Here is a 27,140-nt window from a genome sequence, read left to right as displayed (position 1 = left end):
AAATGTGACCAAGTTCATGTCCTGCAATCACAAACGATGTTACTGCAGCTCTGAAAATGACAGTTTGGGTTTTTTTTCCCTAACCTGGGTCTGATCTTCAGACAAATCCACCCCCAGAGGGACCCAGGGCTGCCTCAGGCAGGACTCAAACAGTGAGAGCCGCTGAAGAGGATTTCCAGGGAGACAGCTCTGAAGTGTGGGAAGCTAAAAAGGGCTTTATTACAGGGATTTGCATGGAAAGAGTGGAGGCACTCCTGTCATTCAACAGTTGTTCAAAAATTAACAGTTTGGAAGCCAGCTCCTTTGTAAGAAGACAAGCACACGTTTTCCCTGCCCCTCATTTCTCCTCTAAGCTACTTCTAATGGAAATGTCCACTTACCAGGGGAATTCAGGCACATCCTTGTGCAGCCTTTTCCATCATACACCCCAGTTTTGTAGCTAACCTGCATTTGCCTGGGGATTCAGCACCTCCAGACCTGCCCTTCTTGATCAGGTAAGAGCTGAGGAGCATCCCCATCCTCACACTGCGCTCAGCAGAGAGGAGGAGGGAGAGCACTCGGAATTTCAGTTCTGCATGTACAGGAAGGACAGCGATACCAGCTCAGATTTTCAAGACTCAAACACCCTCATTGCTTCCAACAGTCCAAAATCACAGAGACCCCCCAGGGAACGGCGCTAAGAGAGGGGAACCTCTGCTAAGGCATGGCAGCATGGGCATTTCTGCACCCAGCAGCAAAACCTTCACTGACTGCAGCTCGTGGGACTCCTCACAAGAGCCTTGGGTGAAACAGCTCCTGTTTGGCCTGACAGAACAGCAGCAACGCCAGGTGTGGCTGGAAAACCCTGAGCAAAAAGGAGCTGCAGCAACAAAGGAGCTGCAGATGAGCAGCGGGACAGCGCAGAGCCTGGCTCAGCCAGCTGTGGGCTGTAGTTCCAAAGCACTAACCAAGTTCACTGGTTTATTGATGGCATCTGCTTCTCGGAAGCAACTCCCTCAGCCTGTCTAAAACCACCTTGGTTCCATTCTTCCTCCCAATCGTTGGAAGAGAACACAGAATATGAAAGATCAGAAAGCACTGCGCTCAGTCACGCCGAGCTTTCCAGAGAAAAGGGAGTTCCCTGCAGATTTGTTGACTGGGCTGCCTTTGCTCAGAGCATGGAAAAACCTGGAAGGTCCTACCTGAAAAGCTGGTTGCAAAGGAGATTACTCTGAGAACTGGCTAAGGGATAACTGGGTTTCCTTTTTGCCAGATACCATCAGGGTGAAACCCAGAAACTGGGTGTACTTTGGGACCGCTACGAGTGGAACAACACCCTCTGACTTCATGAAAAATCCCATTTCCACCCAGCCCAGAGTCCCCACAAACAAGACAAATGTGAATGCTGATAAGCAGAAAAAAAAAAAAAAAAGCAAAAAACCACCAAACCATCAGGTGCCAATTCTTGCTTCTCAGGTCTTTATTTCTCATTTCCCTTTCGCTGCAGTGTTTACATTAACATAATTCATGACCATGAGCAATAATAAAAGCAGCTTTGCCTGTTTCTAGATGTGTACTAAAATATGCTAATGCTAAAACTATTCCAGCAGGTAAGAGAAGTAAGAAGCGCAGCAAAATATACATTTACATTTTAAAACAATACAATTTGTTCTTATTGTCAGCAGGGCTTGGGAATGCACTATTAGCCGTGCCTGTAAAGCTACAGAAATAATCTTTTCTGTCAGATCACACGAAGAAAGGTCGTTACATTTAAAAGGAGGCAAATCTCCTGTAACACAGGCAGTGCCGAGAAGCTGGTACAATAAACACAGCTCAGATGTCAGCTTTGGAAAAGGGCAGCACGGGGCTGGAAGAGTCAGCTGCAGACACAAGCACAGGAAAAGGAGCAGCTTGAAACACATTCCTTGTGTTAAAAACCCTCCAAATCTAACAGAGGGGTATTTTATAGAGAGTCTTTATGCAAGACCTCATTCAAAAGCAGCACTAGAGGATGTTATCATCCCAGTCCTGCTCGCCCTGGAGCTTACAAGAATGCCAAGTATTTCCTGCAGCATCGTGGCAAATAGCTCTGCTGCCATTTACTGTGAAAGAATTAGAAGATTTAGGATAAAGCCCTTTGCATTTATAGGAATAATGACATCTGCATACTTCGGTTCTTTCCCAGGAGTGCAAACACACGGATTATAAAAATAAATTAAACCCTTCTACCTCTATCAACCTGCCCAAAAAAGGTAAACTCCGAGCAACACCGTGTGCAGTATTTATGGAATGGGGATGGAATCACCAAGCTAAAGCTTAACTTTTTCTAAACCTTGTTTTAATACAACTCCATCTGTTAACATAAATTAAACAAAGCCCTGGGCAGAGAAGCAGCCTCACCTCAGTCAGTGGCAGCTCTGCTAAATGATTTCACCTCCCTCATTTCAGGCTCAGCTCCACTGGCAGAACCAAAACCTTCTGGTTCTGAATGGGAACGCTCAGCTCCAGCCATGGGCCGTGCCAGTGCTGCCAGCGAAGCAAACCCTCCTCAGCTACAGCCTCCAGTTGGAAAGATGAGGTTATTCCATCCGTTCACTGAGGGATTTGTCCCTTGGAAACCACCTTGCAGGGACAGGTCAAACAAAATCTGACAGTGCCTGGTGAATTCAGGCAGGATCCCATGTCCAAGGGATCTTTCCCCCGAGCAGCAAAGCTGCTGCTTTGAAGCAGCTTCATGCACATTTAAAATAGGAAAAGTTTAGCCAGCATGAGCACTTTAAAGTTTAACATGGTTTTGAATTCATTGCATGTAAAGCTGGAGTGTCATTTTCAGCAAAGCCCAGAACTCTCCAGGCAAATTCATCCCAGCTCGGATTTGGTTAGGAAAATCCAGGCACTGACTCAACCAGCTGCAGCTCTTTCCCTGAGCAGCTGGAGCCCAAACCTTGCAGGAGAAGCACTTCCAGCACTGAATGGATTCTCGTGTGGAGAGCAGGCAGATCAGAGAGGGAGAGGATGGCAGGTGATGAAGCACAGGCAGCAGGCAGGGAGGGGAGCTGCTCCTCCCAGGGAACGGCTCCTGTGCCCCAGCATCACCTCCAACAGCAGCTATTATCCCAGGAACAGCTCGAGTGCCCCTTCCAGGGGATCTGCTCCGAGAGGAAACACCGCTTCTGAAGGAACGCAGCAGTGAACAGCTGCTTCCCTCGCTGTCAGGCAGGTTTGAACGTTCACACATCTCGTGACAGTGACAGCACCTCTCCCTGGCCTGGGAAATGCCTTACGGACTCCAGGGAAATCAGAGGAGGTTAAAGCTGTTTACTGAAGGCCCACTGCACAGGTTGGCCCTTTTCCAGCCCCCTTCCCCAGAGAGCCATAAATTCCATGAGCAGAGGCTTCCCGGGAGGTACAAAGTGCCACGAGCAGCACAGGACACAGGGACACAAACCCACACGTCCAAAGAAAGCTTTGAAATCCCAAGACAGGCTTCCTTATCTTTCTGCCTGGGCACAGTCTGCACACTAACAATACTCCTGAAGATGTGGAATGTGTTAGGACGGTCAGAAGCAGTTGGAGATCATCACTGTGATTTAAATTCCTGAAAAGCTAACCCAGACCAAACCAGGGTTTTACATTTTGGATGACTGGGTCACTCAAACCCTTCCTCTGCCCCAGGAATTTCAGTGATGACATGATCAGGAACAATGGGATGAGAAGTTCACGTGGCAGCAGAGGGTCCCCTCCTGTGCAGAAGTGGCACCAGTGCCTTGGCACCAGCTCCCAGCACAGAACCCAACCTGCAGCTCACAGCTCCCCTGGCCAGCAACGCCTCCTAACACGGCAGCAGCCACTCACAGAAGGCTCCAAACCATGGAAATATGGAAATATGCACCTGAATTGTTTGGAGGAGAAAGTAACTGCCTATGTAAGAGCCCCAACAATGGCCTTTTGTCCTCCTCACAACAGCAGTTGCGAAGAACAGAGGAGACGCTTATTCTCAGGCACAACTGAGCAGATCATCTGCCAGTTACAAATTGACAGATATTTACAGACAAGGCCTGTAATTAAAGGGTGCCTTAATCACCTGGCTTATATTTTGCAAGAGGTATAACTGATAGTTTGGAAAAGAGTCATTAATTGGCTTTCCCATTTACGTGGCTGCTTTAGAGCTGCTTCCTTTCCCTCCTGATGCTTCCCATCATCTCCACACCATGGGAATGTTCCCAGCTGGCCTCCAGCCAGGGGTTGTATACAAAAATCTTTGGTATTTGCTGCTGTTGGCCTGTAATAAGCAGCCTCTATTCCCTCCACACCCCATCACTCCTACGGAAGCCAGCTCAGATTAGATATCCTTGTAGGGCTGCAAGCATCTGCTAAACACCTATTTATCAGCCGGGGCCAGGTTTTGGGAATACCAGAAGTCTGTGGTAAGAGTCTCCACTTCAGAACACGCTGCCTTTAAAATTGCAGCGCAGCACATTCTCAGAGTTGACTTTCTTCAGTATTTCCCAAATTCCCAATTGCCACAGCACGAATTTCTTCATCTTGGTCATCAGCCTGGCATCCGCAGAGAGCAGAGAAACACCGAAACGTAACAAAATAGCGGCTGCAGCTTCTCCAAGAAAGACAAAAACAACAGAAAACCAACACCCTGAAAAGCTGCTCAGCACAGCTCCACATCCCACAGAAACAGGAAAAGGTGCAGGGTCTGGGAATGCTGCAGTGTTGGCATCACATCTCTGCACAAATCACTGATGGATGCTGAGTCAACCCAGGCTGAAAGCTACTGCTCTGAGATATATAAATATATACATATTACTTATATTTTATATATATATATTACCTATAAGCTAGAAAGAACATGAAGTTTCTGGAACTACACATATTTTCCTTTCTTTTCAGCAAACTAAGGATTTACAGAGACAAGGTCCAAAATAAACTTTCGTTTGCAGTTCAGTCAAGGGGGAGCGATGAGATGGAAGCTGGTTAAGTCCAGCTTCCCAGAAAAGTGCTGCTTTTGAGGGCTGCTCGTTTGCTTTTCGTTGAAAAGCTGGATGAACAAAACTCCAAAGCAGAGGAGAGCTCCAGCAGCCTTTCTCACCATCTGTTAGTGGTTAGCAGCCCAAGATTAAACCATCCAACCCCAAAGCTAAAAAGAAATTCTCACCATTACTGTTTGTTCAGCTCCTCCCATCTCATCTTCAGCCAGGCAATAATCTGGCTTTCACCCATGGATTGTCCAATGGATTTGGGAGCTGGAGATGCTCCTCTCTCTGGACATATTTGGGTTTTTTGGGTGGTGAAAGGCCAAAAGGCTCAGAAGAAATCCCATCACTGCTCCTGAGGAAATCAGGGGGATGCCATGGAGCAGCAGAGGCTGCTGGAGATGGGAAAAGGGCTTTTGGTTCACTCTGAGAAAAGCCCACCCATAATGAGTAATTTCATCAAGAAGTTTCTCCTACAAATTTCGTCCCTGGGCTCTGTAGTGCCCAACTCACCCAGCCAGACGGGGAAGGGGATGTGCCACCAGGAACCAAGATAAAAACCAGAAACCAGGGAGTCAGTGTCTGTCACACACCAGTAACTCCCAGTCAGGCTCTGGAACACAGGTCCAATTGTGCAACAACACAATTGTCAAAATCTGGGCGCCTAAAAGGTGGGGAGCAGAAAGGGAAGAGAGAAGAAGGTAACAAAGAGAGCAAGACAGCACAACAGCCCGTGCTCAGAGACACCTCCTGTCTACAGCAGGAGCAGGAAGGCATCTGCCATGAGTCTGGGGTGGAGAGGTGCAGGGCAGGCACAGCAGCTGCCAGTGCCAGCAATCCGCGCTAAGAACCAGATCCCACGTCAGGACAAGGTGTTCTGCAGCCAGACAACGCAGCAGCGCAGTTTGGTGGAGGGGTTTTTTACCTCCTCTGGGAAAATATTACTGACTTTAAAACCAGCAGCTCATGCAGGACTCCTGATGGAACATCAGCAGGTGATGAGGCTGAGGCAGGAAACCTGCAGGTAATCCCACTGCCTTCCAAACACTGAGATGTTATGAGAGACATGCCTGGAGAATCATCCATGCGGGCTAACCCACACCAAGCACGCACTGAGATAAATCCCTGCTCCTGCAGCAGCTCAGTGAAATGAAAAGGTTTTTCTTCAGCACAACTCTCAAAAAAAAAAAAAAAAAATTCAGAGAACTTTCAGCAAAGTGAATTCCTCAAGAAGATCCTTGCATTCACCTTCTTCACAGAGCTGGTTATTTACTAGATTAGTGAATTCTTGTTTTACTAGAACATGCCATTTTGGGGAAACAGCCTGGTGTTCCCTAAAGATCTGCACAGGGGAAGAGAAGGAAACTGCCTCAACCCCAGACAGTTACACACTCTCGTGCCAAGGATAAAAATGCCATGTGTGCCACATTCAAATCAGCATTCAGTTGTCTGTTGAGCTCAGGAGATCAAAAGTTTATGGTCACCTTGCAGGTGAGGAGACAACAAAACTGAAGACCAGAGTGTTTAAAGTTTCACAAGATAAGTACAAATGGATCGGACATTCACTAAGTCAGAACCAAGGGAAGGCATCTGGAAAACTGCAGAGACAATCTCTGAAGACCAAGAAGCCAAAGGCTTGTCACAGCACCAACCCTAAAGCCAGGGATTCCCCCAAAAGCAGCACTCCTGGCTGGCAAGAAGAACAGGGGGCTGGATCCAGAGACCTGGCAGAGTGTCCTTCAAACAGCACTGCTGCAGAAGTGACTGCCCCTCCTCCAAAGGCACGGAAGGTAAAAAACCAGGAAACTGCAGCAAGGGGCAGGGGGAGAGAGGTGAAGATGCAAAGCAGAGCTTCAGCAAGCAGTGGGAGAGCTTTGTGTGCAGACAATTCCTGTCCAGGCAGCCGGAGCCAGGAGATGACAGGCACGCCACAGCCGTGCACCCAGGACGTGGTTTATTCCCCATTAGCTGCCCTGAACCACTCCTGCTGGAGAAATGAGAAAGTATTCTGAGGGTTCCAGCTCTGCTACACATCAGGTTCAATCAGGCGATCCAGGTCCTGAGACAGCAAGTTTGGGATGAGAAGATGAGTCTCATGAACTGCCACAGGAGCTTCTGAAACCACCTCTGGTGTGGTTGACGTTCTCCTTGCACTTTATTTATTCCTGCCTTGGTCTAGGACCTGCAAAACCACTGGCATGAAGGGGAACACACAATTTACCTCCTCACCAGAAGCAGCAAAGCAAGGGGAGTCCTGGACACTTTCCCACCCCTGATGAAAACACGGCATCTCTTCCCAGCGTGCTACACCAGGGAGCTCCCCGTGGCCCTGTCCCAGTCGTGAGGAGGATTTAACATCCCCAAATCCCAGTTTATAACGCAGAGCTGCAAAAGAATAAGGCTCTCCCGGGAAGTACAGTGACACTCTCCCAAGGTCTGGCTGCAAGGACATGTGCCCCTTCCCACCCCTCTCCACCTGAGCTCCAGCTCCTCCGCAGGGCAGAGCCGAGCCCAGACGAGGAGGAACCCAGCACGAGATGCACAAATTCCACACTCTTCCAAATTCCATGTGCCAGATACACACAGGGACCAAGTGTGCACGCAGCACAGATGGATCAAAAGCTCACGGGAGCCTTGGAGGTGAGGTAATGACAAAGCTGAAGAGCAGGAGAGCTTCGAGGCTTTCCAATTTGTAAATGATCAGATTGGACATCCACCAAATCCAAGAGCTGCCATTCCAACCTTGTGGGCTCGGCTGACCACGCAAAGGAGACTGAAGTTCACACAAAGCTACTTCAAAACATTCACCTGGGGCAAGCACACGCTGCCAAAGCATCCACAAACACGAGAACAAAGCGTTTCTTCTCACCCTGGGATGCCAGCCCTGCTTCAGGGCTGCTTGGTGCGTTGCACATGAAATAGTCATCACACAAAACAGAAGTCCTGCTAGGAGCAAGAACCACAGACCTAGACAAGCCTGAGTTAACTGGATCCACTTTTATCTTAAGTACAGAACTCTTTCTGCTCCTGTGTCCTTAGGCCCCGAGAATCTTGTATTTGTGGCATCCAGAGCTGGAAAAAGCGTGGCTTGAAAGGCTCCATCCTCAGTCTTGTACAGACTCTGAGAGCTAAGGCACTGCTGTAGGCAGCAGTAGATGGAGATCTGAATCCTCCCATGTCAAGAAGGAAACTGAAGCCAGGCCTCTTCCAGCAGCCAGTCTCCCCACTGAGCTATTCCGGGCAGCAGGATCCTCCCAAACCACGTCCCCAGCACACTGGCACCCCTGCCCTGTCCCTCAGACACCTCAGCTTGCTGTGTTCTACCCAGGCCTGTCTCAGGACAGAGCCAGGCTGTGGTTTCCAGCACAGAGGAGCCATCCCGACCCCCGGCTGCTCCCTGGGACAATTTCCCTCCTGCACCCTCGGGCTGGCACACGGAGTGCCCAGGGACGGAACACGAGCAGCACCGCTCTGTGCAGGGCTGGGGCTGGGCCAGCCCGGCCCCTGAGCACGCAGGGAATCCTTATCACACTGCTGACACTCCCAGCAGCAGCACAGGAAGCTGCAGGAACACACAGTCCAGGGGGAGAGGGAAGGAAGCTGCATCTCCCCTTCCAGCTGCACTCCAAGCACACAACAGCTCAGCAGGGACACAAGGCTCCTGAAATCCCACTTGTGCTCTGGCTTCCCAAGCACCGCAGCTCCAGGCCCCAGGAAAACCTCAGCTACACGAGAAGTTTGCTGTTTGCAGGGGGGTGAGCTCAGCTAAAAGGGAACCTTCGTGTCACCTTCCTCAGAGAGCCCCTCGGAGGCACAGCCAGAGCTGAGCTGCTGCTCAAGGTAGACCAAGAGCTGAGCTGCTGCTCAGGCACAGCCAGAGCTGAGCTGCTGCTGCTCAGGCACAGCCAGAGCTGAGCTGCTGCTCAGGCACAGCCAGAGCTGAGCTGCTGCTCAGGCACAGCCAGAGCCGAGCTGCTGCTGCTCAGGCACAGCCAGAGCCGAGCTGCTGCTCAGGCACAGCCAGAGCCGAGCTGCTGCTCAGGCACAGCCAGAGCTGAGCCGCTGCTCAGGCACAGCCAGAGCTGAGCTGCTGCTGCTCAGGCACAGCCAGAGCCGAGCTGCTGATGAGCCACATCCAGAGCTGAGCTGCTGCTGCTCAGGCACAGCCAGAGCTGAGCTGCTGCTGCTCAGGCACAGCCAGAGCTGAGCTGCTGCTGCTCAGGCACAGCCAGAGCCGAGCTGCTGCTCAGGCACAGCCAGAGCTGAGCTGCTGCTGCTCAGGCACAGCCAGAGCTGAGCTGCTGCTCAGGCACAGCCAGAGCTGAGCTGCTGCTCAGGCACAGCCAGAGCCGAGCTGCTGCTCAGGCACAGCCAGAGCTGAGCTGCTGCTGCTCAGGCACAGCCAGAGCTGAGCTGCTGCTGCTCAGGCACAGCCAGAGCCGAGCTGCTGCTCAGGAACATCCAGAGCTGAGCTGCTGCTGCTCAGGCACAGCCAGAGCTGAGCTGCTGCTCAGGCACAGCCAGAGCCCAGCTGCTGCTCAGGCACAGCCAGAGCCCAGCTGCTGCTCAGGCACAGCCAGAGCCCAGCTGCTGCTCAGGCACAGCCAGAGCCACTTTTGGGTCTTGTATTCCCCAGGCACTTCCCAGTTACAGCCCAGCACTGCAGAGATGGGAACTCCTTAAAGCTTTTGGGTTGGACGCAGAGCTCTTCACTGACATTTTAAAATTACATTTCTTATGTAGCACATGCCCAGAAAACTCAATAAAGTGAATTACAGTATTAAAAGATTGTATCGCCATATTAAATACTGCTTCATGCTACATCTTTTCCCAGTGCCTGTCAGGACTGAGAACCAAGCTTTGACTCCCACAGCTGTATCAAAGCCCCCTCTCACAATACAGACCCCCAAAAGTGCCCAAATGAAAAATTGTCACTCACGTGCAGAGAATGGATTGGTCCTCACGGTCTGCAAAACAAGAACAAACATGGTTACAGGGCTTTGCTTACACCGTTCTGTCATCTGCAAAACAGTCATCTTTTCAGTTTAACAATTCTAAGGACACTCTGAAGCAATTTTAATAACATCCCTTTAATAATATCCCCATTTCACATGCACACACCCCTCAAACAGCAGCTTAGAAGTTCCCAAAAGTCCTGACATTGCAGATAACAAAGTCAAAACTCTGGTTAAATTTAATAATCATCCACGGTAAGGTTTTTAACTGTATTTCCAGATAAAGTGCACCTAACACTTCTTATTCTGAATGCATGAAGAATATAAAACCTTACATGAGCAGAGAAACAGTTTCGAGCACGCAATATCGACAACCACGCACTTGGAGAGAGCACTGCCATCTCCAGCAAACAAGTGCTTCCCTCCCCAGCCTTTTGTTTTCTTTTTCAAATGAACATGCAGGCCCAAAGAGCTCCCAGAATTCAGGTTATTCATGAAATCCTCGTCTAAAGGCCACCCAGGGGAACCAGAAAACTCTGCAGCTCAGCGCTCCCGTGCCACGCAGAACCTCTGAGAGGAGCTCCTGAAGGTCAGGTACAGCCTGCAAGGGCTATTTCATCATGGCAAGAGCTGCCCAGAAGGTATTTCAGCACCATATTAAAAACTATGTGATCAAAACATTCGAACGTGCCCGCAGCAAGCACAACATTTCAGTTAAAGCCTTCCAGAGCAGGCAGATGCTCCTGCACACCGCCAGCACAGGCTGAGCCACAGATGCCACCCCTGGCAAGTTTTAGGTTGCGTTAACACCAAGGATGACAGAAAATGGAGGTGCTTTCTGGCTGAAATAATGTTAAAAACGTGCGGTCAGTTGTACTTTGAGCCCGTTGTTCACACTCAGAGCTGGGAGTGATCCCTGGGCTGCTGGGCAGAGCAGCTGCTGGGGCATCACCAGGTGAATCCTGCCCGTCACCGTGGCCTGCAAGCAGCTGTGAGCTCCAAAAACCCCTCCTAAGGGGAACCAACAGCAGAATGAGGCAGGAGAACTGAGGAAGAGTAGTTTAGGTTATCAGAAGCAGGAAAGAAAAATTCCAAGCGTTGGTGACCCTCCTGACAAGCCTGCAGGGATGCTTCTGGGTCATTCCCCACAGCTGCACGAGCTGCAGCAACTCCTGCACACCAAAAAAAAAAAAAATAAAAGGAATGGGAAGCCTGGGACTGCAAGAAATGAAAGATGAGAGGGGGCAAAAGCATTAAGAAAACATTGATTTATGTTCTTCTGGGTTTGACATCGGGCAGCAGGTCTCGCAAGACCTACCAAAAGTAGGTTTTTGGTGGCAGGAGCAGAGGCAGGGCAGGGCCCAGGCGCAGCTGCATGTCCTGCACAGACAGAGCAGCTCTGTGACCCTGACCTGCTCCCAGGGCAGCCAGCAGTGACTCAGGCACTGAAGCAGCTCCCTGCGCCAGCACAAGCCCAAGGTGACGCAGGACAGCACAGAGCATTTGTCCTTTCACAAGAAACAGCTGAATGAAAGCCAAGCTGGTACCCTGAGCGGAGCTCAAAGTTAGTAGTTCGTAGCTTTGGTATTTACTGAGGCATTTCTTTAAAGTGACAAGTTGATTTTTCCCTTTCTTTCTTCCCAGGAATAACTTCACTCTAATTTTGGCAGTGAAGCTGGGACATTACCTCAAAAAACACAGTCTCCTCTGAACCAGACCTCTTCAGCTTAGCACTTCAAAAAAGTTAACACGGCTAGCATTTGCCTTGAAGTTTAATTTATTTAAAGACAGCGTGAGTTTGTCAATGCTTTGTATCATGACATTTGTTACCTGTGCATCTACCACGCAATGCTGCTGTGCCACAACACGCAGGGCACACTATGAATGAATTTTCTTACCCCATTAGTCCTAGAGAAAATCTACGAGTCCACAAAGTTGTATTTATTTGGAATTGCCAGAAGCTCCAGCAAGAGCAGCCAAGCTTTTTAACTTTCTCTGTCCAGGAGCCTGAATTGACAGAGCCCTAATAAAGTCAATTATCTGCACTCGAGTATTTCTCTCCAAACCCATTTCTCTGTGTCCACCTGGACCCTGAACCTCACAGACCAAGGGAGTGGAAGGAAGACAACAGCAAGGTCCAAGCTGTGCCTCCCTGGCACTGACAATAGCCAACCCTCCACACGAAGGCTCGGGGTGATGCCACACACAGTGCCCAATGCCAGGGGTCCTCTGGCCCAAGAGCGAGCTCATCTCCCCAGGGTCACTCTGAAAAAGCCTCTGACAACATGCCCAAGGTGGCAGGGCCATTTATGGCTGGTTCCTGTGGCTCCTGTCCTGCCCCAGATAACACAATGTGTCTGCAGCCTTGGTCCCAGAGCGGCTGAGCCCAGCTGGGGAAAGCTCTGAACTCCTCCGAGGGCTTGGCTGAGCAGGGGTTAAAGCAGCTCACTAATCGAAGATGCTCAGAAAATCAATGCAGCTCCATCAGGTGAACAGAAGCACGAGGATGGGGACACTGAAGAGGTAATGAAATAACACCAAGCTCTTAAATTAAGTAACATCATAAGACAGCTTTTTGGTTTTAATCACAAACCAAAACAGGCAAGTCCCACTGGAATCTACCACTTATGCAGCCTGGATTTAAATACAATCCAAGGTCTTCTAGTGACACTGAAGACCACAACATTCAAATTGTACAGAAAAGATTTTCTATAATATTCCTAATCTGAAAACCAGAGTTAAAGATATGCAGAGTCCATGAATAAAAAAATAAAAAACATTTTCCGCCAATGAAGAAAAATACAGACTTTCTCTAGACCAGGATATCCTTTAGAATGGAAGAACCTGGAAGCACAAAGGCAACACCACCTGATATTCCAAAAACTTCCAGCTTCAGGCTGGAGCTCCCCTGCTGCTGTAATTCCACTTGAGCCCTGTCCCATCCCATTCCTCCCTTGGAACCAGCAGCTGACTGGGCACATGCACAGTAGCTGATGGAACAGCAAAATTGAGTTTTGGACCAGACCAGCTCCCCGGTGGAGTTTGTAACAGAGCCAGACCAACACGGGAATGAGCATATGGAAAATGAGAACCACCTCTTGTGGCAGCTGCTGGGGCTCTGGACACACAAAAGCCGCTGTGAAAAGCCCAGCTCAGGTGAGCTGCAAACCATCCCCAGCAGAAGGTTCCACCTCCTCCCACCGCAGGAGTGAACGTTTTTCAGCCTGCCCCTCTCTCCTGCACCCCCAGGCAGGATCTGAGCCCAGGTGAGGAGCAGCCCCGCAGCCAGAGCCAGCCCAGGGCTGAAATCCCGGATCCATCACGACAAACCCTTGGAAGAGAGGCCGAGGAGAATTACCAGAACACTACACAGGAAGAATTACAGCTCTAAAAGTCTTTTTTACCTACTCTGCTCTGCCCTCCCCAGAGGAATTAGCTCTGGGGACAGCAGCTGGCAGCTGCTCAAACAAACCTGGTGCTCAGCTGCAAAAGGGTTTTTAGAAATCCAGTCCAAAGAGATCCTGATGTTATAACAGAACGCAGGAAGTTTCGACTATCAGACACAAAAACATTTGTCTTTACAGCTCTTCATTCACCAAGCTGTATCTCCCAAAATAGACCAGAGCTGATAAACCCCCTGTGAACTCCAGGGGAAGGCTCCAGATGTACATTCAACATTTACTGGGTAGTTGGTTCAGGCAGGATGTTCTGAAAAGTTCTGCTTCAAAGTTATAGACTCAGTCTACAAAAGAACTACAGTATTTTAAAAGCAGCTTTTCTTCAAAGCGTGACTTTGTTCTGCTCTGGTCACACTGTAGTCATTTATAAACTGATATAAGATGGATGATCTAACATATTTGCAGGTAATTATTTGTCCTTCCTCAAATCCAGGCACAAAATTCTTGTGGATCATTCACTTTGGCACAGCCTTTCCTTTTCCCTGTCCAGAGCAGTGACCAAATGCCAGCCCTATTTCTGGAGCAGACACAAAAAAAAAATCCTGCCTTTTTGGGAGGTGGAGGAAGCGAGTTCTTTGATATTTCTCAAACTGGAGAAATCCCTGGCAGTCCAAAAGGAGTCCCTGTGGAGGGGAAGGGAGGGCTGGTGTTTATTTGCAGGTGCTGGTTCATGCCCAGGTGCCACGGAGCACATCCCAGGAAAAGCTCCCTGGTGGATGGCCCTTGTTTGTTGTGGATGCAGGCTCCAAGGAGCTGTTGTGTGCGTGCCCCGTGCTCTAGGTGAACAGCTCAGATGTCAATCTACCCAAGGTCATTTAGAAATTGCATTCCTGACAAGTTCTGTGAGAAGGGCTCAGTGCCTGGGGGACAGAGACCTCCCCACCTGCACGGATTTTGCTGCTGCCAGAGCACCGCCAGCACTGCTGCACGAATTCTACCTGACAAGAAGAGCACACAGCTGTCCCACAGCCTGCCACTCTTCAACTCCAAGCTTCCAATTATCTTCTTTTTCCTATTTTCCTGCTGGGCTGATAAGCATGGGAAGAGATCTGGTTACAGAGATGAAGCATGCCGTTTTAATTTGTGTTTGTCTTTAAAATGTTGCCTGGTTACTCCCTAAACTATCATCAAACACTTAGCACCGTGAAGTGACCTGCAACAAACACCTCTAGCCAGAGCCAAGAGGAAGAGTGACAGGCACAAGTTTGCTTGCTGGGCTCTCACCAGCCGAAATGTGCCCTGACACACTTCTGGGCACCACCAGATTTCTGGTTATCCCACATTTCACCTCCCTGGGCAGCAGCTCCCTCCCTCCCCAGTGCTCCTGTGCAGCTTCCCAAAGCCAGGGCAGTTTGCAGGGATAAATCAGCACTGTGCCCCCAGTGACCCACCAAACACCCCAGGGAACCCTGCAGGAAGAGGGACATTTGCAGTCCATATTTTAAATTTTAACACTTCAGTTTCACCAAGTTAAAACTGTTCAAAGCTTTAGAGAAGCGGAACCCACACACGCCCAAAGCATCTGATGTGACACACGCAGCAGGGAGCTGGGCAGGATCGCTGTCAGGTTACCCAGGGAGGTTTCAGGTGACTAAAGCATGGAAACATCACAGCTATCCCCAGGAAACGTGAGCAGGATCACTGACCTATCCTCCCAAAAGCTGAAAGGAACCTCTGGGAGTCAGAAATTCTCAAGGGCACTTCAGGAGAAGCCACCTCTCTTGGTTCACCTTCAAACTGCATTTCATTTTTTTTTTCTTCTTGCCTTGTCATCATCATCAGCTCATTCATCTGTTGGTCAGGTTTTACATCCAACTCCTATTTCTTTGAAGCTGTCAAGCAATGAACTGGCAGCAATTCTCATTCTTTGTCCTAAAAGGTGTAACATTAATTTATACCAGAGCAAAGATCAAATTCGGGTGCAGCCCACTCCTTGTGGGCATCCAGTGGTTTTAACTCCTAGAATAACAACATTTATCAGCTTTGCTCCATCAGTGCCCAGACAGCCCTGTCTCAAACCCCCAGCACTGCTCAGACACCACTCCGTGGGGAATTACATCAACCCTGTCGCTGCAGCCCAGCTTCAAAGGCAATCCCACCAGCGCTGCTTTAGATCACTCAGCAGTCCCAGCCCCGGGAGCTCACCTGGCATTTCCCACCCAGCCTGAACACCACAGGCACAGCCAGTGTCTCCTGCATTTCCTCTGCCTGCCTGGGAACCGCAGCTCCAGCTGCCACAAACCCTCCGGACGAAGCGGCGCTCCGCTCCTGCCTCTCACCGCAGGAGACCCCCAGTCAATGAAATAACCCCGCACCGACGGAAACACTCCAGGTATTCCTGCTATTTGTGAAGTTCAAAGAACAACAGCTTTTATTAAACAGGAGGGGGAAAAAAAATATAATAATAATGCGGTTCTATCCCTTCCTCGGGAACATCTGAGATAAATCACAAGAGCCACGCTCCAGGTTTGCTGCTGGCTGGCACATTCAGTTAATAATTAGCAGGGACACATAGCAGAGGTCACCCAGAGCCCAGTCCTGGCTTACCCTGCCACTCGTTACAGTGACCCAGAGCACTGGATACAGGGATTTTTTGCATGTCTGCAGCACACGAGGTGCCCACGCTCATAATTCCCTCACCCAGCACAGCCCCAGCCCGGGAGGACTCAGCCAAGCCGGGAACTGTGACTATTTTAGAAATCACGAGTGAGGCATTTGCAACATTAGCTTGAAATTCCCCAAATTCCTGAGGAGAGAAGTGTGACGTGCTGAGCGCTGCCAGCCAGGGCTGAGTCAGCACAAGAGGACAAAACAAACAGGACTCTGTCCTGCCAACTGAGGGTAGCTTCTCCCACAGACCAGCGAGAAATGCAATTTTATTTGACTTTTTAGCCCGAATTTTAAGCTGGAAGAACCTTAAATATGGTGCAGTTGTCACTGTCTTTCACTGCCTTTATTAACGATCATTAAGAGAAGCTTTAGTAGGTCTAATTTAGAAATAACACCAAGAGCTGCTGCATTTGCCAACAGCAGCTCATAGGTAATACAGCATCTGTTATGCTCCCCTAACAGATTCCAGCAGGTCTGGGTTGATTTCTCCAGCCTTTTCAAAAGGGGAGACGCTGTAACTTAGGAGATGAGCAGAGCACACGAGGCACCTTCAGGCTGGAGACAATCAGGGCAGACTCCCCTGGGTGCCCCCGATGGCCACAGCGCCAAGCTGGGGGCCAGGCACAGCTCACTGCCCAGGCCAAGGCACACAGCAGGGCTTCAGCAGCTCAGCTGAAGGGCAGAGACAATCCAGAGGGAAAAACCTCTCCAAGCGCCCCGGGCAGAGCTGCCAGGACCTGACCTGCTCCCTGTGCAGCCAGCGACGCACAGCAGCGCATCCCTGCCTCCCTGACCTGTGCCTCCCAAGGAGCTCTCCCAGGAGAAAGGAAAACCCACACAGGCCGTCCCTACACTCACACTTCGGCTCTTATTTGCATTCTGCTCAGAGGTAACCTAAGATTAGCAGGAGCTGGCAAGCCACAGGCTGGACGAGGTTTATTTGAACTGCAGAGCACTCAGCACAGCAGCGGTTTCCCTTCTCCATCAATCCCGCTTAAGTTGTTCTACTTCCCACGTAGAATAATTTTGTTTAGACAAAGATTACACTGTCAGCTGAGACAATGATTCAAGGAGGCCCTTCAGCTGTGAGATCTGCCGTGTAAGCTCCCTCATTTCACTTTTGCTCTCCTCCTTTCCAGACAAACAACCGAGCACAAACCACTTAACCAAAGGGGCTGGCAGCTTCCACGGCAGTGCCCTCCTTCCCAGGCTGTGTGCCCACGCCTCAGCTCCAGGGGTTTGGAGAGACGGCGAGTGTGCCGGCAGGGGCACGGCAGGGGCACGGCTGGGCGCCGCGTTCAGCCACACACGGGGCACGCATCACCCCGCACACCACCCCAAAGCAAGGCCAGCCACGTGCTCTCACGGCAGCCAGCAAATTCTGCACCTTCCTCACCCAACTACTGCTGTTCAGGTATTCCTCGCACAGGCTGTAAGCCCCCACGGTATCCTGGGGCACAGACTACCACAGTTTAGCTCTGCTGTTAAAAAAATGCTTCTTTTTGCTGTTTTGGACACGGTATCTGCAAATTTCAAGTAATGACTCTGTTCCTGCATAGAAAGAGATGGGTGGAGGAGGCTCCCTATTCCCTGTGCCACTTCAGATTTAGACTTCTATTCCATCTGACCTGAATTGTCACTTCCTCACTGAACAGTTTTGTTCATTCTGCTTGCTCTTTCAATGTCTCCTGTTCCATTTCCTCTCTGCTCAAAGCAGGGCAGCCCAGGGCTGTACAAAGTGCAGATTAAATCCCAGAATGGTTTGGGTTGGAAGGAACGTCAGCGATCATCCGGTGCCACCCCTGCCATGGCAGGGACACCTCCCACTGTCCCAGGCTGCTCCAACCCGGCCTTGGGCACTGCCAGGGATCCCACCCTGTGCCAGGGCCTGCCCACCCTCCCAGGGAACAATTTTTTTCCTAACTTCTAATTTAAACTTCAGCTTTTTCAAGTTTAAATCCATCCCCCCATGTCCCCCACTCCATCCCTCGTCCCTCTCCAGCTCTCTCAGAGCCCTTTGGGCACTGAAGGAGCTCCAAGGTCTCCCCAGAGCCTTCTCCTCTCCAGTTCCCAGAGCATCGTGCTGCTGCCTCCTCTGGCCTGGCTCCAGCAGCTCCACGTCCTCCCTGTGCTGGAGGCAGCTCTGCAGGTGGGGTCTCACCTCTCTTTGTGCTTGGGGTGCACCCTATGTATCATAAAAATATTACTTATTATAGATTGATGATATGTGTTATGGAAATAGAAAGAAAATACGTCAAGCCTCTGGTTAAACTGCCTCCTGGATTGATCCCTTTTCCACTTACTCCTCACATTCTGTACCTGATTTACAACCACAGCTGACAGCTGCATTTAGATGCCCACAGCCCCTTCATCCCTTCAGCTCCTCCTGAAGCACTAACATTGCCAAGGGAATTCATCTTTCCCAAGAAGTTTATGCACAAAGAGCACGAGCAGAGGAATGCAGGTTCCAGGGTTTGCAGCAACTCCCAAACCATAAAAAGCACAAAACAATGGGCAAGATTGACCAATATTTAACCAGCTCTTTGCCCACATGAAGGCCTTTCCTCACACTGCTTACAACCCTCCTTTGGTTAGGACTGCTCCCAAATTCCTCTAGGAAAGCTGCTTGTGAGCACAGTGGTCTCCAGATTTTGAGCAGGACCCTCAGAGATGGCACCAGTGACTCACCTCTGGCTGCTCTGCTGCCAAATGTTTTTGTGCAGCACAGTCCAGCAGCTGTTCCATCTCTGAGATGAAGGATTTGGTTCTTGCAGATTTTCTGTTTTCTATTTTCTATGTCCTAGCCCTTCAGAGAACGATTTCCTGCTATTTTCCTCAAATTTTCCACAAGAACTTCCCTATCACGCACAGCAGATATGCATGAACAGCTAGACACCTATTTTTTCCTGCTTTCTCTTCTGCATTTTCCTTCTCCACACCATCTGATGGCTTCACCAGCACTTTGAAAAAGCCCTAGAACAGGATGAATTTGAATGCCACAGGGTGATCACAAAGCCATGAAACTCTCTGAAACAGATGCACAACTCCTTGCAACTCTGAGTCCTTGAGGAAGGCTCCCAAAGTCTGCCAGGAATTCCTGAGAGCATCAAGCTTGGACAGGCGAAAGGAGGCTGGAGATACACCAAGGTATAAATTAGCAATTGTGCTGCTGATGTGAGCCTGGGGTGAAAGACGAGGAGCAGGAGAGCAGCAGCCCTCACCTCTCCCCCTGGCTGAGGGATAAACCCTGCCCTGCTGCTCCCTGCTTCCTCGCCAAGGCATAGCAAAGAAACTGAAGTCGAGAGGAAGGAGGAGGAAAACAGGAGCTGCTGCAAGCGCTGGCAGTGGTGGTTGTGGCAGGGCTGCACTCAGCTCAGCAGCCCAGAGGAACGCAGGCAGGACTGACAAAACGCAGCTTTGTGCACGGCACGCTGCGCCCGGCCCGGCTCTCACGCTGCTCTCCAGATCAGAGCGCATCCAAGGGTTTGTTACATCAAGGCATCGCTGCTTGTGCCCGTCATCTCCGGGCTTGAGCCAAGCAGGAGCAAATTATCCATTTCACAACGGCCTCGAAATAAAAGGAGTTTAATTTAAACTCAAGCTTCGGTGCAGGAGCAGGTGCTGACTGAGTAATCGCACAAAATGATTCATCTCATGAACGATTTCCCAAGTTGGATGCACTTAGTCTCGAATTCCTGTCTGTAGGCACAGTCACAATTCAATTATGAGGCCAGCTTGCATAGCAAGTTTTGAAACTGAAGTCATCTCTGGTTGCTGAGAATATCAACCAAAAAAGCCCATGGAGGTGGCTCAGCTATTGCAGCACTTCACTTCAGAAGGGGGAAGAAAACCAAGGCACCAGAGAAACTAAAAATTCCTTATGTAACAATTGTCACTCCTGTCTCATCTGCAAATACAAGAAAGTTATTGAAATTACGTAAAAAAAGATGGCAAGTTCTAAGCAATTAAGCCTTAAGAGAGGGCAGTTCGCTGTAAATATCATCATTCCTAATTAAGAGCCCAACCTTGAGGCTGAACAATAAACAGGGATCCAGTCACATTTTGACACAGAGAAGGACAAAGGTCAGTAAAGAACTGAAACTTGTCCAACAACAACAGAAAAAAGTTTAAAATGCAGTTTCTGGATTGTGTAAGCTCCAGCGAGCTTGTCCAGTCAGTACTTGCTACTGATGCCATTCACAGCTGGCCAAGCAAGGTGCAATAACTGCAATCATGCCAACTCCCAGCCTCTGAATCACACAGGTTTAATATCAAGAGACAGAAGACAAAAGTGAGGGGAAGGAGATGAAATATTGCAAAACAAGCTCAGCTGACAGAGGTATTTATCATTTTACTTCAAATTCAAAAATAACGAGGCAGCAGACTGTTTCAGCATGATGGATTTGAGCTTTTTCCGCTTTGTTTTTGCTTCAAGAACCTCTCTGCCTGCCCTCAGCCATGAAGACACTGCATGTGACACTCCTGGAGGTGTACAAGCAAGCTGGAAGTTAATGGTATTGTCACCTGAGTATTTATATTCCAAACCTGCCTGAGCGCACCAAGTGAAACCCCAGAATTCTCCAAGTAACAATAAAGGGACCCGTAAATCCTTCACATGGCATTTACCAAGCAGCCAGTTCTGCTGGGATCATCATCCTGCACTTCCCAACTCGTTAAACGGCCTTGGGGACCCTTTGGGGAATCCAAGATGTAATGAAAATACCAAGAACATTAATGGCACATTTATCAGGCTCCATCTGCTCCTCACAACAGAGAACACCAACCACCACTCCCAAGCTTTTCAGTCTCAGAGCAATCTTTCCCCTCTTCCATTTGAAGATTTAATAGAGCTTGAAAAGAAAAGAAAAAATCCTCTTCTTTCAGTTTCAGTTCTTTTCTTCCGTATCTGGGGGCGGATATGCCCCCGAGGGAGGACTTAAACCAAGATTAACGACAAATATAGATCAATAAGATGTTTTGAAGAGAGAAATATTGCACCTGTAGGCAGTTCTGGCTCCTCCAACACCAAGCGTTCCCTTCCCGTCTTACGCTGTTTCCGATAAACCTTCTCTGCCACGGGATTAAAGGCAAGCCTAAAATATCAGTGCTAATTTGGTGCTCATCAAGATGTCCCCAGGGAAACAGGATAAAAAGGAGAGACTAAGCATAATTATACAAGAGTAATGTTAATAGGCAAGCTGGGCTTTGGCAACAAGAAGTCAACAAGTTCTCCTCAAGATTTCTTCCGAAGCAACTGGAACGTCACTGAGCAAAGAGGAACAATAAAACAAAGCCAAGCTTCCTCCAGAAATCCAGTGGGAAAATCGGAAAGGAAGAGGGCAAAGAGAAAGTCAGCTGTGGAAAAAGCACTAGAGAGAAATTTACGAGTGCTGCTTTTGCACAATCAGATCTCCCTTGCTGGTAAAGTATCGTCACAGACCTATGAGCTCTAGAAAATTCATTTTCTTAAAGAAAACCCTGGTCTGTGGCGAATTGCGATGGCCCCTAACTTTTAGCAGGACTGAAGAACGCCAGCAAGGCTCGCAAATTGTATAACCCGACAGAATTAAGGTCAACATTGTCACAGGGATTAGGACAGCAACTCCTCATGATCATGTCAGTGCTCTGGGGGGCCAGCAGCAGCCCTACCCCACTGCTGGGGGGTTTATTGCACTCCATCCCCCCTGGGACATGGGTACTCCCTGCTCCACCTCCTCCTCAGGGAAACGAAGGGAAAGTGCAGGAGAAATCCACTAAACCACCTGTGAAGTAACACCCTACTACCACAGCACTTTGAAAAATAATTACTGGGGGAAAGAGAGGGGAAATCCAGTCTGGAGAGCTGAATTGCAGGTTATTATCTTCTGCGGTCAGGCTCTGGGTAATGAGGCTTTTCCTGAAGAGAAATCCTGACTGGCACAACTAGAACGCAGCCCAAGTCCTGCTCATCTCAAACAAGAGCTCCTTCAGCTCAACCCTTAGTGCAGCTGCAGCCAAGGCAGCGCTCAGATCAGCACTGAGCCCTGCTGACCTCCTGAGCGCTGCCTTCGCCCTCTCCACAGCCCGGAGAACAACCGTGCGCCTCCCTCTCCCCGGCAGCCTGCAGAAGTCACTCTGTCCCCCTGGGGAATCCATCCCCCTCCCAGCTGGCTTCTCAGACCTGCTCCGTGTGTCAGAGCTCTTCCCCCACCACATGCCCTCTGCGCTTGGCAGGCACTGACCCGCGCTTCCAGCCCATCCTTCCCTCCCCAGAGGGCACGCACGGGGAGGGCTGAGCTGGGCAGCCGGGGGGGCACGAGGTCCCCCCAGACAGCAGATTCTTCAGGGGGCCTCATTCAGAGCAGGGGTTGATGGCTGGCAGGCAGCAATGCCTCCAACACAGACTCTTCCCACCACAGCACACGTAGAGAGCTGCGGGGATCTGTTTGTATCCCCAGCTTAGGAAAATCCAGAGGGCTCCAGCAATGTTTAGGACGAGGAAAAACTACGGAGGTGCACATGCACCAGTTCTGCTGACCAGAAAATGGTATGCTTTCATAATCTAAATAAAAATCTCCATTTTCTTATTCATTTAAATATTAAAACATACAAAACCTCAGCGAAGCAGAAACTGGAAGCTGAGCTGTGACTGTCCGTGCTCTGAATTAGAGGCATGAAAGCACTAAGAAACTGAGTAACACTTTACTCACTGTGCCCAGTTCTCACACAGAAAAATTGTGGTTTAGGAAATCAGGTTGCTCAGGGTCACAGCTCAGGTCCAGGTATCCTGTTAATCACAGTAAACAGCTCACAAACACCTGGAAATGAGTAGTTTGTGATTAGCTGCAAGGAAAATAAACATGATTATACTGCACAAAATACCACTGAACAGGCCAGGAAAATCCAGCCAACCGCTTTCATTAATCTAAATTAGTGGCCAGGATATTTCTATTAGGGGAAGGTCATATTCTCCAAAGGAACTGCATTCCTACGGTTTCAATTTCAGCTTTGAATCCTAATAATTAAACTTCAGACGTCAAATACTGGAAACACAGCAGTCATTCATATCAAAAGAAACCCATGGATGTGCTGTAACAGCAGAAGCACGACTTGCAATAGTACTGGAAAAACTCCTCTCTTTGCCATCCCAGCTCTATCTCCCACAGCAGCTACGTGCACAGACACAGACAGGAACTGCACAACAACACTTTTACAAGTATGTGTCAGTAACTTATCAGCAAGAGCATCCTGGCCAAGGATTCTGCTGCAAATAAACGCTTGCAGGGAGCCCTGATGATTAATCTGAAGCGTTTCCATTAACCCAGCTAGTTCTCGGTTAGAGACATATTTCTACCAGCCAAAACCCTCTGACACGTATTTTCTGTTCCACTGAAGACTGGAGGCCGACTAAAACACGAGGCAGAGCCGGAAGATTAAAGGCGTTTTGCACATTGTGTTAAATACTTGATAGGGAAAACCCATCCTCACCAAATCCTGGGCACACTCCGTAGCTGACCTTGTGTTGCCACTGATAACCGGAAAACAAACGGAATAATGTCATAATCTGCTACTGTTAAGAGAAATATTATTTGGTGCTCTAATGGCTACAAAACCTTGCTTGTTGTAAGTTTTATTTACATGGAGACAAAGTCAGGCCCCCGAAGTGTCTCTCCAGGCACAGCAGCAGCAGGGCCGGTGCCAGAGCTGCCCACTCCACCTGACACAAACACTCACTGCTCACCCTCACCAGCACTAACACCTGCGCTGCAGTTCTTATTTATCCCTGCGACGCAGTTGTGCAGACAAATCATCCATGGGAAATGCACTAACTCCTCCAAATGCTTCCTGAAATAAACAGGGACTGGCTCCATACAGGTGAAGGGCACTAGAAACACAGATTTAGTTACCCTTAAACAAGTTATTCCCTAAACAACGGATCCCATTGCATGGGTTTCATCTATTCTTGTTCCAAGCTATGCCTTCATTTGCCCAAATGAGAACTCAAAACTCTCAAAATCAAAAAGCAAGCAAGCACAGGGAGAGTCGATACAAAATATGAACCCCCATGCATCAGAAGGAAAGAAAAAAGGACTGTAACCAAACATACACCACCGTGTGCATTTTTTTTTTAATTGCTCCTTCCAAAAATAGTAACATTTATCCATGTAGCAAGATCTCCAGAGATACAAATCAGTAGCAGCAGGGTATGTGAGCAAATATATGGAGCACCCGGAGTGTGGTAACCGCTGACATTGACTTACTTTATTAGAGGACATTTGTCTCAAGAACATTTCAGTGCATCCTTGAGACCATTTCAAGAGGTGCTTTCAGATTGGGAAGCACTTCATCACAATCCACTTGAGACTGCTACAATAAACTCCTTAAAATAAATGTTAAGGTTTGCTCTGCTGTTATCCCATGTGCACTTATAATTAGGGATCCTCTGATCTGAGCTGTTAGAGGCTGCTGTTCTGGTCAGGAAGTCAGAGTTTCTTTCACAAAAACACATGGAAACAGAGCCCTAAATATCCCCTGGGAAGCAGAACAACTCTTGATGGCCCCAATTTGCTGCTCTCCTGCCTGTCCCTGCATCACCCCACTCTGCTGGCACAGCTCTCCTGAGGTGAAAGGACACTCAGCAACCTGTAGTTGATGATTAAGCAGCCCTAAAGACAAAGTCACAATTCAAGAAACTAAGACCTGTGTGATGCATCTAAAGATATCAATTGTCTGAGAGAGAAAAAAAGAAAGTGAATATTTAAATGGTTGGTTAACCTGGCAGCAGGAACAGCTCTCCCTCAGCCTGTGGGATGTAGGTCAAACAGCTTTTCCCCTCCCTCCAGTCCACCCACAGCACAGCACACAGCAGGGTGTGCACACCTTGGTTACACACACCTGTCTGGATACAACACCCTGCTGTCCCCACATCCTCAACAGCCCCCTAAATATCAATCAGTATGGGGCAGAATGAGCTGTGCCTCCAAACAGCGTCAGAAACGCAGCTGTGCAGGTTCGACCGCACGTGAGCATCGCAACAAATCTGTATCAGGTTCAGTTTTCATGTTTGTCCAGCACAGCCTTAAAGCCAAAATTCAAACCATGAATAATTCATAAAACATAATTCAAACCTCCATAAACTCACTATTCTACTACAGACATGCATCACTTAGGAAGGAATAAAAAAAGAAATTCCTGCAGGTTAAGTATTTCCCTGACCTCCTTCTGAACTCCAACACACCATTGTTCCATTGTCACCTCGCATTATTTGCCGGCTGCCAAAATGCCAACATTTTCACAGCACCGCCTTTCCAATCTCGCTCTTTTACTCTTCCTCCATGCACGTCTCTTGACGTGCAACTTAGCTCTTCTTTCTTCTTTTTGGGAACAAAGAATTCCTGACACGCGCTGGCGTCGCTTTGCTGCCGCGCCTCAGTGAGCCGAACTAACGCGCTTCTCTCCCCCTCTTTAAAACTGTGATTCCAGGGAGGTGGGTAAGGAAAGCCCAAGCTGCGGGCACAGGGAGGAGGTGCCAGGGAGCTGTGAAATCCCAGGGAGCGCCCCTTACCTTGCAGCATGCAGCGGTAGGCAGACTCGGATATGGCGTAAATGTGCGGTGGCATCTCGTGGCGCTTCTTCCCCCTGTACATCTCAATGATGTTCTCTGAATAAATTGGGAGGTTCTTGTAAGGGTTTATGACTACGCAGAAGAGGCCTGAATAGGTCTGGAAAAAGAAAGGAAAAAAAAAAAAAGAGAAGTAACAAGCATTTCTGTTAGTAAACAGCATTGAAATAAAGTCGTAAAGAACAGAAAGCCTTCTCACAGGTTCTATAATATTTATCTCAAAACAAAATTGAGGTGTTTTTTGTAGAGCAGCTCAAAGTACATGCTATATTCAAATATTGGTTTCTAGTTCTCTTAAAAGGCTCTTTAATTACCTGCATAAAAAGTAATTTAAAGATAACAAGCGTAGGTAAAATTGGAGAGGAGTATCTGATCTCTTTCCCACTGACATTTAAATCTCTCTTCCGTTTGCCAAGTTCCAGCTTTATGGACACCTTTTGATGTTCAACTCCTCCAGTAAAATGTGCATTTTCATTTTGAAGGATCTGATAATACCCATTGCTCTAGTAAATAACCCAGAGGAGGGAAGAGCACAGTTCCAAGCCACCATTATTTCTGTTATTGTCTCTAACTGTCCATCTTTCCTGCTCATCAGCCCTTTTCTGCCCCACAGAGGGCTCATTCCCTGCCCTGTCCCAGCCCTGCAGATGTTCCACGCTCTCCTTTCAGAGCTGACACTCCGCAGAAGTGGACTACCGGAATATCAAGGAACCAGCACAAACTGCTGATTTCACTGAGACATTTCTGCTCAGCCAAAATGCCTCAAGTGTCACAGGACTGAGCCCACACTGAAGCAATGCCCACGGGGCTGCATCTCCCTGGGATCCAAGTACCACAGGCTGCTCCAGCGAGCTCCATCCCTGCTCCCCAGCAGGTATTCCTAAGGAATTTATGACAGGAACATCCCTGGCAGGAGAAGGAGCACAGGCAGCCACGGCCACTCGGCTGTGAGGGAGGGACAGATGAGGCTGGCCTGGCTCAGGATCAGAGGCTGAGCTCAGCCACTGCTCCCTGCACACCCCACAGCTCTCCCGGGGTGTTCCCTACCCAAGGAATCTGGTTGGCCCCGGCCCCTTCAGCAGCAACCACAACTGAGCTTTTAAGAGAGCAGAATCTCTCCCTTCACTGTTATCTGCTCACGTGCCTGGACTGTGTGTTCCACTACTGAAATTCCCATCCTTACCAGCTCAGGGAGCGAGCAAGAGACACCAGGATTGGCAGGAGTAAGGATGCATCTTTCTGAATGTCAGGAAAACCACCTTTCTTACCTTTGCAGGTTGAGAGGAGGGAAAGAATGGGGAGAATCAGCAGGAAGCATTAACAGCTGTTGAGACCCCAGAGTCCTGAGCAGGTCACTCAGGACATAACATTTGTCCATTTTAAATCTGCTACATTGGTTATGAACACAGCAGCTGATAGTCCCAATCTGCCTTTTTTTTTTTTCCTTTTGTAAGTATAGATGATTTTATTTGGAGGAAAAGGTGCCCCCCTGTCCTTTCTACACCTCCACCAGCTTCTGGAAAGACAGGCAGAAGGTGTTCTCTGAACCGAG

At 49.0% G+C, this 27,140-nt stretch overlaps 1 protein-coding gene across 7 annotated transcripts in view; it reads right to left on the bottom strand.

Annotated features, from left to right (window-relative positions):
• Window positions 1-27,140, bottom strand: part of MYH10 (myosin heavy chain 10) — an 88,779-nt gene that overhangs the window by 49,099 nt on the left and 12,540 nt on the right. For all 7 annotated transcript variants that reach the window (XR_009208419.1, XM_040081810.2, XM_040081814.2 and 4 more), the window contains exons 3-4: window positions 25,532-25,688; window positions 9,904-9,931 (exon numbers count right to left, since the gene is read on the bottom strand). Coding sequence is in view for 6 of the 7 variants with exons in the window: in XM_040081810.2 (XP_039937744.1) it covers window positions 9,904-9,931; window positions 25,532-25,688 (185 nt within the window). In the remaining variant the exon portion in view is untranslated. The remainder of the gene's footprint in view (window positions 1-9,903; window positions 9,932-25,531; window positions 25,689-27,140) is intronic.

Source organism: Hirundo rustica, chromosome 18 (assembly GCF_015227805.2).
Source record: "Hirundo rustica isolate bHirRus1 chromosome 18, bHirRus1.pri.v3, whole genome shotgun sequence".
Taxonomy (NCBI): Eukaryota; Metazoa; Chordata; class Aves; order Passeriformes; family Hirundinidae; genus Hirundo; species Hirundo rustica.
This window is presented reverse-complemented; position numbering and strand designations above follow the sequence as displayed.